This window comes from Brassica oleracea, chromosome C4, assembly GCF_000695525.1.
Source record: "Brassica oleracea var. oleracea cultivar TO1000 chromosome C4, BOL, whole genome shotgun sequence".
Lineage (NCBI taxonomy): Eukaryota > Viridiplantae > Streptophyta > Magnoliopsida > Brassicales > Brassicaceae > Brassica > Brassica oleracea.
Window position 1 is genome coordinate 27,860,379 of NC_027751.1, and position 12,640 is coordinate 27,873,018.

Here is a 12,640-nt window from a genome sequence, read left to right on the forward strand (position 1 = left end):
CTAAACCCTAAACCCTAAACCCTAAATCCTAAACCCCATCCTTTAACTCTAAACCTTAAGTTTGTGACTTTTGATAAAACATTAAGTGCCATTTTTGTGACTTTTGACCTTGAATGCTAGTTTGGGAACAAAAACTTGATTTAGTGCTATTTTTGTTTTTTTCTCTATTTTCTATTCATGCAAGTCTGTGAAAGGGGTGTTATTATTATAGGTTATGAAACGAAGTCTGAGAGGCAAGTATAATTTTTTTGGCTCACCAAGCTGGCACCATAAGCTGAAACGGTCTAACAACTACATTCTTCAGCATAATCTTCATAATTGCTCATTTGTAAATGTTTTCCAACAAGTTTTCAGGATTATGTTATGGTCATAAATGTTGTATCCTGTGAAATGATTCTCTTCCCTCTTTTCTTCTATCCATGTAGGAAGTTCAACGCTTGTGCAGTTTTTTTGGGTGAGTGGTTAGATTGCTCTGAGCATCGAATTTGTTTCCACATGGGCAAGTGAATGCTAGATTATCTTTGAATGGCTCAATCGAGGAACGTGGTTTGCTAATCAATCGTTTCAATCAATGGTAATAAGAAGAAGAAATGCTGAGGAATCTGTAGCTAATCCTACTTTGAAGCAAGTTACTGGAGATTGCAATGGAGATGTTACACGCTAACTGGAGTTTCTAAAAAAAATTATAATCAAGATCACAAGAAACTTATTATTCAATCAATCAATCATTCAGTTTCATTCAAGAAAAGCAGAGGAATCAAGCCCTAAGTTACTTGCGATCTAAACAGACGTACATGCTGGAGTTTTTACGAACTCGGAATCTACCTCTGCCTCTGACTTAGATACTTTGGTAGAATCAGAAATCATCTTCTCAATGATTGATGTCTTCGGTGGATCTTCTGCATCAAGAGGAGTTACAAAATTAAGATCACAAATAGGTGTACGATTATTACTCTAATCAGTCGTTTCTAAAAGTGGAATTTGTAACCTAAATTTTCCTAATCGGAATCCCTAAAAACTACTGGAGAACTACGATCGCAAAGTCTAGTAGGGCTGGCAAATAAACCGAATCCGACTGATAAAAATGAATCCGAACCGATCTGAACCCGACGTAAATACCAAATGGATCATGTTTTATGGTATTTCGGGTTATGAGTATTATCTGAACCGAACCCGAACCTAAATGGATACCCGATAGAACCCGAAAGATTCAATTTTTTTTTAAAAAACTTGTAGCAAACATGATCTCAATTCCTGATATGTATCCAAAATACACTATGATATTATTGAACATCTGAAATAATTATCTATTATATGAAGGTTGATGGTTGAAGGTGGCGGTTGAAGCTTGAAGTTCTTAGATTTTAGTTTTGTTTTCATTTAATAATGTTATTCATTTCATGAGAACTTGGTTTTTCGTTTTATGCTTTCATTGATTTGGTCTTCTTTCTATCAATAACTATGTTTACCTTTCGTTTGATTTTGAATGATCACGTGTGATGTTCCTTTTTTATTTTTGAATCGATTTTACTTATGTTTTGGTTACAAAATAGGTATTAATCAGGTATTTTTTAAACGAAAACCGATTTTACATATTTTTGTTACAAAGTGGATACAAATTAGTTATTTTTAAACATAAGAACCTATTGGGATCCGAACCCGAAAGTTGGGTTGTACGGGTTCGTTGAAGATGTACTAACCCCGACCTGAACCCGACAGAACCCGAACCGGTACCGAACTTTCATATAATCCGAATGGGGCTGATTTCGATAAATTTGAAAAATCGAAATCCTATTGGACAAAACTGGATTGGGACCCGAATGCCCAAACCTAAAGTCTAGTTCGATAGAGCAACAAGGAAGTTTCTTAAAACAGGTACCTTTGGGAGGTTTTGTGCGTTGATCTTTGTGATTGGCCATTAAAGACAGAGAGGAAAGCTTCGATGGGAGATTTTGAAGAAGAAGACTTGTGGAAGAGGGTTATGATTGTGTAACAAACTCTCACCATTTACTTTAGCTGAGCTAGGCCTGGGCATAAAATCCGGAACCCGAAATCCGAACCGAACCCGAACCGAAAAATCCGACCCGTTATCCCCCCGAAATGTAAAAATACCCGAACGGGTCTTGTAGGGTGGTACAAAAAATATCCGAACCTGAAATGTTATTAACCGAACCCAAACGAGTAACCCGGAAAATACGAAATTAATAGTCAATATAAATATTTTGAAATATATATAAGTATTTCAATTATTAAATTCAATATTTGTGGTAATATGATATATAATAATAAATATTAAAATTTTAATAAATGGTTTAAGTACCAATTAGTAATAAATAAGTATTTTATAATTTGCTCATTAAAATAAAAAGTCTACTCTCTATAAAATAATACATATTGTTTACAAATGATGTTTGTTTTCATGCTTGATTTAACATTTTATTGTTATTTTATCAATTTTATGTGTGATAGATTAATTTTTATTTAATTTAGATGCTTTTCTTTATGTTTTGGTTCAACAATTTTGTTTTTTTACTTCGGTTATATCCGAACCGAACCGATATAACCCGAATCCGTACGATATATGATTACTTTATGGGTTTTAGGACGCAATACAATTTTGAACCGAATCCGAATTGTTATTATCCAAACCCGAGCTGTACTAATAAAATTTTAGTATGAGACCTAAGAGCGTAAATCCGAAAACCCAAAAAATCCGATCCGAACGCCAACGGGTATCCGAACGCCCATGCCTAAGCTGAGCCATCCCAATTTTACCAAAATTAATGAATTTATTTTATTAATTTTTGGTCAACAAAAAAAAATTATTGGACTCAAGCGGAAAGATATAAACGTTACTAGACTCCATTGCTACATCATCAGTTTTTTTTATCAGGTGATTTTCAAATTCAAAATAAATGGTTTTCCTTTGCTACAAAAAGCAGATTTAAGGACCAAATTGTAAATAGTTTCATATGCGAGTGATTATTAGGGGTGTCAAAATGAGTTACCTCACTCAACTCAGCTCATTTCATAGTGAGCTCAGCTCTATCATAAGGTAGCTCAGCTCATTTATTATATGAACTTCAATATGTAAACTCGAACTCAGATCATCTAGATCATGAGTTAAATGAGCTAACTCGTGATCTAAATAAAAATAATAATTATAAAATAATTATAAAATAAAATAGTGATAGAATAACTTCTATAATATTGTTCAAAATTTAAATATTAAAAAATCCAAAACATAAATATTAAATACTAAATAAAAACCAATACATGACAAAAATTAAAAAAAACAACACCTAATATAAATTAAATTAAAACAAAACCAATGATCCAAATCCATATTCTTCGTGAGAGTCTTGAAACAATTCATCTTCAATGTTTTATATGTATGTTTTACATTTTAATTTTAGAAGAAAAATATGATTAATATAGATATTATCTTTTAAGAAGATTTGGTTTGACATTTTAATTTTAGAAGATAAATATGAAAATATAAAAAATATATATTTTTACATAAAAAATAGAAGTTATCCAAATATAATATATATATATATATATATAATATTATATATAATATTATATATAATTGTAAATATAAAAATGAACAAGCTCATGAGTCAGCACATGTTCATTAAAGATCGTTCATATAACTCGTGATCTAATTTAATCTCGATCATTAAACTCATTTATTAAATGAACTTAAAATATAGAGATCGTATTCATGAAAAAACGAGCTGAGCTGTTTGATCATGAGCTATAACTCATTTTGAGACCCCTGGTGATTATACAAAACAAAAATCAAGAAAATCTACTAATAATCGACATTTAATATTTCACTTATTAAACGAACACGATTTATTCACCAACAATCACAAAACCAATACTAGAAGGGGAAATTACTAAGAAGTTTTTTTTTTAATAGAAAATGAGGGACTTTGGGTCGGTTTTGACTTTGCAAAAGAGTGTAGTTTTATTTAGTTCTTCTTACGAACTACAAAGATAATTTAATTTAACCCACATATTTTAGAATATTACAGATTTACTTACTAAGTTTACAATAACGATCTACCTTCCACTGTAGATATCTCAATTGACACTACACTTTGTATTTATTACAGATTTGACCAATAAAGTTTACAAAATATGTTCTATGCCCATCTCTCAATCCTTTTTAGTTCTTTTGCCACTTCCATCATCTTTGGAACATCATCTCTACGTACCTTTTCTTCTTACAGCCACCAATAACTTCGATCCCACTTGTTTCATCGCCTTCGAGGGGCTTCCTACGTGGTGGGGTAGAGGCATTATCGAAAACATAACTTACATGAGGTACCTTGCGGATAAAGGTATCGAACCTAAAGTGGTTGAGGTTACAATGATTTTCTCTTGTCTGCTCGGATGAGCAACCACGTCAGCTTTCTCAAACTATTAGGATGCTTCATGAAGTGATTGATCCGTGTTATAAAAATATGGAGAAAGACATGACAAGTGGTCAATGATTTAAAGTGGAAGCATGTGTTGCACTTGATCTCAGATGCTGTGAGAAGATAGATTAATACATACCGAAGATGATTGATGTAGCTAAAGAACTCAGGCGGATTCAGACATCACGTTAGAGATCCTCTCTGTTCTTGGACTGTAAAGCTAAGTTTTAAATTCATACATGCATAACATAGATTGTCACAGGGAAACTCCAAAATGAACGTGAGATTAATTAATCTGTTACATGACCGTAGTTGTAACGTTGGACGAATTATCCGAAGAGGATCGCTTAACGCTTAAGTACTCTGTTTCCACCTTCTGTGTCCTAAGTGTTTATAACCTCCGATGAAGTTTCATATGTTTATTTCATGCCAAATTATCCTTCTGAGTTGCAAACTTCAGAAGGAAATGATTGGATTGATAGTTCAATAACAGAGGATCTAACTTAGTCTGAGCATGATCTCAATCATGAGTCTGAATTTCCTTGTCCACTTGGCTGTATCTTCCAGCGTCTCAGACTTTAGATGTTAGAATCTAGTGTTCTATTCACTCAATCCGTTTGAGTTCTTTAGCTACTTGGATCATCTTCAGTCTGTCTTCATCTCTCTCCTCGCAGCATCTCAGAGAAAGTGTAATACACGCTTAATGTCTCTATGTATAATGATCTTAGGGAAGGCCAAGTGAAGATATGTCATTGTATTAGCAATCTCTTTTCCAATCTTCAACCTTAGACTCAAGGGCAGTACAGATTCTTGCCCATTAACCATAATACGTCCTGAATGACGTAGGAATCCATGCTCTGCGTATTCAAACACAAAGACTAAACTCGAAACAGCTTCTATATAGTTTGAGAAAGTTGTGGTTCATCATCCTAGCAGACAAGACAATGTCATTGTAAGCCTCTCCTATATTTTATGCTATTTATAATTCCTTACTTATAACTCCTTAAATTTGATTTCTTTTCAATTTGCCAGTTTATCTTGAGATTCATTGTCTCTAACTTCCTGTCGTTATGACTTTTGAGGGCTATATATTGGAGAAAGTGCTTAGTAGTTACATTGTATGATTCATTTATGGTCTGGTTTGTTTCTGTAAAGCTGTTTATTGTTAGTCCCTTGTCTTATGACCCTGCACATTGAGTTTATCTAGATTCACTTCAGTGATATTCTGGAGAGTAGGGGTGGTGGACGCTTTACCCAATATCCGAACACGTATCCGAACCCGACCAAAAAACCCGAACCGAAATAGCAAAATACTCGAACGGGTATTGAATTAGGAGAGATTGGATATCCGAATAATGGATAATATCCGAACCCGAATGGATATCCGAATATAACTGAACATATGAATAATTGACCATATATTTCAAGTTTACTTCTTTAATTTTGTTCAAAATATTTATATTGATTCTGCTCATGGTTCAAAATATATATCATTTAAGTATATATTTTAAATAAAAAAAATATATATTTGCTATTCACTTAAAATATATATCAAGTTCTTGTTTCTTACATTAACAAAAGTTGCATCCAAAATTTTAAAATAACAATTAAATTAGTGTATTTATATTTTTAAAGTTTTATTTTCAAACCTATTTATAGTTTAATCTATTAAAAATTAGAAACCAAGTTAAGTTAAAAGTATATATTTTAAATAAAAAAAATTTAAACAATGAATAATTTATTTTTTTCCTTCAAAATTTAAATATTCGAACCCGACCCAAAATAACTGAACCTAAACTTAAAATACCTGAACCCGACCGGAAATGTAGAAATACCCAAACATGTTCTATACTTCTATACCGAAATACCTGATCCGAATCCGAACGCCTACCCCTACTGCTACTGGAGAGTCTACAATAGACTAAACTAGTTTTTGTTATAGAAAGTTCTAACCTTCGTTTTGTGGTTATGGAAGCCTCAAGAAAGTTCATGACAATAGCTTAAAAGTCTACCTTGTAGGTAATCATATAAGCAATTTTTAGGATGTAACACGCTAGAATCATGTAATTTCATTTCCAAGCATACCCTGCCACATTTTCATGGTTTGACCAAATAGGCTCAACTGAAAAAGTTGGCATTTAATTTATTTGAATATTTGTTAGCTCCTTATGATTGCTCTACTTATTGTTGTTGCTAGCTGCATCGATGATAGTATTTAGTTTAAATTGTTTGCATCTAGTTCCAAAAACATCATTTGCGTTATGTCGGTATTACTACTCATTTAAATTGACTTCTATTGAAGCAAACACTATTTTCTTGTTGTATTCTAATATACTCTCTGCGTTTCTAAATAATTCATGTTCTAATACTTTTTATTTGTTTTTAAAATCAATGTTTTAAATTTTCTATGTATTTTTAATAATGAATTGTAAACTTAAAAAAATGTTAATTAACAATTTTAGATTTATTGAATTGCTATTGGTTTAAATTTATGGAAAATTGTTATAAATTTAAAAGTTAATGCATTGAAAGTTAAATATTAATTTTTTTTAATATTTGTGAAAAAAATCTAAAACATGCATTATTTAGAAACATAGAGAATATTTTTCTTGTCGTCGACCAAACTCTCTCTTGACTTGTCTACAAACTTCTAAACTCAAATTATAAATACAGCCCCTTAAATAGATAATCATCTAAGTTATGCTTCTACATTGTCTTAAAATAAACAAAAGATATTTACATTTATTTCTTTGTGGATATAAAAACATAAAAATCCGAATCTGAATCACAATCACTGTTTGAGGAAGTGGAAGGCAAATAAGATCTGAAATGACGAAAGTGAAAGTGACAATACAGTCATCAATCATCATTGCATCGGTTAACTTAAAGTAAACGAGTACAATGTGACCGACAACTCTCGGTAAACCACTTGAACCACCGACAAAGCTGCCCGGTTAACATTAACGGCATCACTCACAACGACCACGATCTTCACGGTCCGTAATGTTATTAAATGCCTCTCATTTAAATCATGTTCTCCTATGCAACCCGCGAGCCAGATAAAGTTGCTTTTACGGTTTCTAGATAACGAAAGCTCTTTTGAGAAACTGGTGTATTGGTGATCCCCAAGTGAAGTAGTTGTTTTCTTGTTCTTGTTTTTGTGTTCTTCTTCTTTTTATGCTTCATATATTTCGATATTATGCACTTTACATTCTTCTTGTTTCTCTCTGAAACTGAACCATGATCATACTTCTTTGAAGTGAAGTTGTGTGGGTTGATCAAATCTATATGATGAAAATCATTCTTGTGATCATTCACTAGATACAAAGAGAATGCACTCATTTCTATAAACAACTAGGAACTTGTGAGAATCTATTTGATTGCTTGCCTTTTTAGTACTAGTATTATATAAATCTTTTTTTATGTGCCAATAATGTCGTTTTCCTTTTTATATCCTAATTTGCCTTGGGAATATACACAACTGATTGTTTTGTCATTTTCCTCTGTTCCTTTTCAGGCTTTTTAACTTGGAAGTTGTTAAGTAACTGCTGCATTTTCTGCAAAGGAGAAGAAGTGAAGAGAGTTTGGTGATATGATGAAGGGAAGAACATCTAACACTGCACCGTCGAATCGGTCTACAAAGAATGGGAGAAGAGATCAAAAGCCACAGAAGACGAACGGTGCTAAAAGATCTTTAGAGCAAGAAAGACTTAAGTCTCTAGAAGCTAAGGAAGAAGCTGAGGTCTCTGAAGCAGTAAGTGTTACAACCGCACAAGCAAATGATGATGCAGTGAATGGGTCTTCCGAGAATCATCAAGACTCAGAGTCTAGTGAAGTCACAGATAAACAAGAGAGTGTGAATGGTTTGGTGAAGGATGTTGATGATGATAAGAGAGCGGATCATTTGGTAGAAGAAGTTAAAGAAGATGCTTCAGACAATGACATTGGTAGTGGAAGTGAGAAGGAGGCAAGTGAGTATGACGAAGCATTGAAACAAAAGGTTGAGAGTTTGGAGACAAGAATTGAGAAACTTGAAGAAGAGCTAAGAGAAGTTGCAGCGCTCGAGATTTCTCTATATTCGGTTGTACCAGACCACTCTAGCTCAGCTCACAAGCTTCACACGCCTGCTAGAAGAGTTTCAAGACTCTACATACAAGCTTGTAAACATTGGAGTCAAGAAAAGCGAGCAACTGTTGCTAGAAACACAGTCTCTGGTCTCATTTTAGCTGCTAAATCTTGCGGAAATGATGTTTCCAGGTAACACAAAACACAACTTGACACCATGAGTCTAGTAGCTTTCAGGATCATGATTATCTCAGTTTTTTTCTTGGTTCCTTATGTTTCAGATTAACGTTCTGGTTATCAAACATAATCACTTTGAGAGAGATCACTACTTCACATGCATTCACGCAAACCTCTAAATCAAATGGGAGTGAAACCTTCACTCCAGCATTAGAGAAAGTCGAGTTCTGGATCTTCTCTAGAATTGTTGAATCTGTTTGGTGGCAGGTGAAGTATCATTCATTGAAATCTTAAGAAAGATCTTTTCATTTTCAGGTATCTCAAAACTTTTTTCTTGTTCTGTCCTGTCTTTCAGGTCTTCACTCCTCATATGCAATCCCCGGAAAATGTCGGTAAAAAGAATGAGAAACTAATGGGAGAACAAGAGAAAGGAAGCTTTTCAATTAGCTTATGGCAAAACGCTTTCAAAGTTGCACTATCACGTCTTTGTCCTACGCGAGGTGAAGGACATGAGTGTGGTTGCTTACCTATCTTGTCTAAAATGGTACTCATACTCTACAATTTTAAAGTCCAAGGTAATAGCATAAATAAGCTATTGTAGTCTTATTTGTCATCTGTCTTTTAACAGGTAATGGAGAAGTGTATAGCTAGAGTTGATGTAACCATGTTCAACGCTATACTACGCGAATCAGAACACCAGATTCCCACAGATCCTGTCTCTGATCCTATTCTTGATTCCAAAGTTCTGCCTATAACTGCTGGAGACTTAAGCTTTGGATCCGGGGCACAGCTTAAAAACGCGGTACAACTTCAAGAAACATGAATCATATCATTCACTTCACATAAGAACGTTTCTTGAATGTTATAATCTCTCACTTGTAGATTGGAAACTGGTGCAGATGCCTCGCTGAAGACTCTGTAGAAGAAGATGAGAAGTACTTCAGCTTGTTAAACGAACTTAGCGATCTACTTATGCTCCCTAAAGACATGCTTATGGACTTATCCGTTAGAGAAGAGGTTCTTGTTTTGATATCTATATGAATCTCAGGTTCTTGATCAACATAATGACTTTTTTTCTTTGATTGATTCATAGGTATGTCCATCGATCAGTCTTCCACTGATCAAAAGAATACTCTGCAACTTTACACCTGATGAGTTTTGTCCTGATCATGTCCCTGGAGCTGTCTTAGAAGAGCTTAACACCGAGGTAAACAAAATTCAAATTCTTCTTTCTTACTCTGTGCTCTTAGACACTCACTATAATCTTTGTTGTTGTTTGTTTGGTTTCATCAGAGCATTTCGGATCAGAAGTTATCAGGAGTTAACTTCCCTTATGAAGCTTCACCTGTTACATACATTCCTCCATCATCAATCAATGTAGCAGAGAAAATTGCAGAGGTAGGAGGAGACATCTCTAGAATGAAGAGGAATGCGTCTGTGATACAAAAAAAAGGATACACGAGCGACGAGGAGCTTGATGAGCTGGATTCTCCTCTTAGATTTGTTATTGACAAAGTGTCTGTATCACCAAGTTCGGGACACAATGGGAAGGTGAAGCAGAAAGATGAGCAAGTAGGTGCAGTGGTAGCGAATGTAAGATATGAGCTTCTTAGGGAAGTATGGTCGATGTGAGTGATTGGAAGCAAAACATGTTTAGATTTTTAGTGAAGCTCTTGTTACTTCTGAAACAAATTAAGTATTTTTCCAAGTTATTATATGTAGCTGTAAGGATTTTAATGAATACAGCGTCTGAAGTGGCAATAAACTCTTTTAACAACAGTCTCACACAGAGAAACTGATAAGTAGCAAAAGAGATGGAATGAACCCACTGAAAATTTCAAGGCTGTTTTGTATGAACTCAGTGGACAACCAATTTTATCCGTTTCTGCTTTCCAAGAACTCTTTTGAAGTTTCTGTGACCAATGGGAAAGAACCGACAGTTGAAACTTGAAAGTTAATCTGTGGAGACTAGTAGAGAGGCATTGGTCATAAGATAGAAAAGGATATTAATAGAGTCCCACATCGGTAAGATAGAGAGGCATGGGTCATAAGCTAGATGGTATAAAAAGAAAGCCTAGCCTCACTCCAAATCATACCTTTCTCGGCCTTTTGGCTAAGATCAAGTGTAGTAGTATCTGTTTTTATCAGTTTAGTATCTGATATGTGGTCCGATATTAACTTTATTTTTTGAGAGAGAAAGCCCATTAAGATAGCTTGCTACCTGCGCGAGTCGCCCATGCGTTGCACTTTTGCATGGGCTGGCTTAACCCACCAATCACAGTTCAACTCTTACCCAGTAGCTCTTGCCAAACGCTATGTGGAAGTGTATGAAACACATAAACAACCCACTTAGCTTTGCAGTTCTATTTGAATTCAAGAAAATGTTTGAAGACAGCTGTTGTGAAGGTTCTGCATATTCACAAACTAAGACCTGATATTCACTAATTTGAGGAAGTTTTTGTAACATATAAATTCCGTACAGGTGACACTATAATCTTTGTTGTTTGTTTGTGTGGTTTTCATCAGAGCATTTCGGATCAGAAGTTATCAGGAGTTACCTTCCCTTATGCAGCTCCACCTGTTACATACATTCCTCCAACATCAACCAATGTAGCAAAAAAAATTTCAGAGGTAGGAGGAGACATCTCTAGAATGTCGAGGAACCCGTCTATAATACAAAGAAAGGATACACGAGCGACGAGGAGCTTGATGAGCTGGATTCTCCTCTTACGTTAGTTGTTGACAAAGTCTATATGTATCACTAAATTCAGGACACAATGGGAAGGTGAAGCAGGAAGACGAGCAAGTAGGTGAAGTGGTAGCGAATGTAAGATATGAGCTTCTTAAGGAAGTGTGGTCTATGTGAGTGATCTGAAGCCAAACATGCTGTGACTTTGGTGAAGCTCTTGTTACTACTGAAACAACGAAGTCTTATCGAAGTGATTATATTTAGCTGTAAGGATTTTAATGAATATTTTGTTAGCGAAAACTGTATATAGCGTCTTATGAAGTAATAAAACTCTTTTTAACAACAGTGTCACAAGAGGCACCAATAAGTATAGATGGAAAACTATTGGAGGAGAAAGGGTGAACAAAATCTTTTGTATAAAGTTTCCATTTTCTTCTTCTGGGTTTGTGAGGTTTCTGTGACTAATTGCAACAGTTAACATTTTTATTTGTAGTCTAGAACGTCATCGTACTGTCTTTGCTGATGCCTTCGACACTACAGAATTTAATTATATACTTCTAAGACCACTTCCATTGGAGAGTCCAATAAAGAGGTTTTTAAGAAAAACACAAAAAATAAATAAATCAAAAATTGTTATGAACATTGTGGATTGCCATTAACCAAGACAAGAAGAGATGGTCCATCAGGCCACGACCAGGCCCAACCACAGCTGTGTCCAAGAGGAGAGAGAGTCGGCGGCTGAGGAGAGAGAGTCGGCCTATCCTTTGGCCGACATTAGATATAGGATGTTTTCCTTTTCTATGTTTTAGATCTTTTCCTATTTCATGTTGTATTAGGTTTTGGATAATTTCCTTTTTCATATTCCTTGTAACCCCTATATAAGGGAACACTTTGGTTAAGTAATAATATACAGACACACACGAAATATTCAGTCTCAAACCCTTCGTTCACAACACGTTATCAGCACGATAGTCTCTAGACCCTGAGACAAAACCTAACCTAAAATCCGTCACACATAAACCCTAAATCAGACGGAACTTCAAATCGATCTATCTCTCCAACCCCGAGGAACCAGAAGACGAGCCACATATCAAATTGAAGCTCTGGACGAGACGAATCTATCTGCGAAAACCGTTCGTCATTCCGATATCAGACGCGCCCACACTCGCAGAAACAACAGACGGCGCCGACTTAGTTCTTTGGAACCTAATCCGAATCTACAAGATTTTCTCGCCAATTTCAAATCATGTTGAAAGATAAGTTTATCATACCTCAGTTA

General features: G+C 34.7%; 1 protein-coding gene across 2 annotated transcripts; it reads left to right on the plus strand.

The window, feature by feature from the left end:
* The first annotated feature begins 7,415 nt into the window (after positions 1-7,415).
* On the plus strand, positions 7,416-10,451 carry LOC106339297. Of its 2 annotated transcripts, none has more exons than XM_013778085.1 (8): positions 7,416-7,794; positions 7,948-8,687; positions 8,777-8,939; positions 9,028-9,216; positions 9,301-9,474; positions 9,555-9,689; positions 9,766-9,879; positions 9,966-10,451. In XM_013778085.1, the coding sequence occupies exons 2-8, from the start codon at positions 8,023-8,025 to the stop codon at positions 10,302-10,304; spliced, it is 1,779 nt and encodes a 592-aa protein (XP_013633539.1). In that variant the 5' UTR covers positions 7,416-7,794; positions 7,948-8,022; the 3' UTR covers positions 10,305-10,451. The 2 variants fall into 2 exon arrangements, with proteins under 2 accessions (XP_013633539.1, XP_013633540.1); XM_013778086.1 differs by having other exon boundaries at positions 7,416-7,567.
* The last annotated feature ends 2,189 nt before the right edge of the window (positions 10,452-12,640 follow it).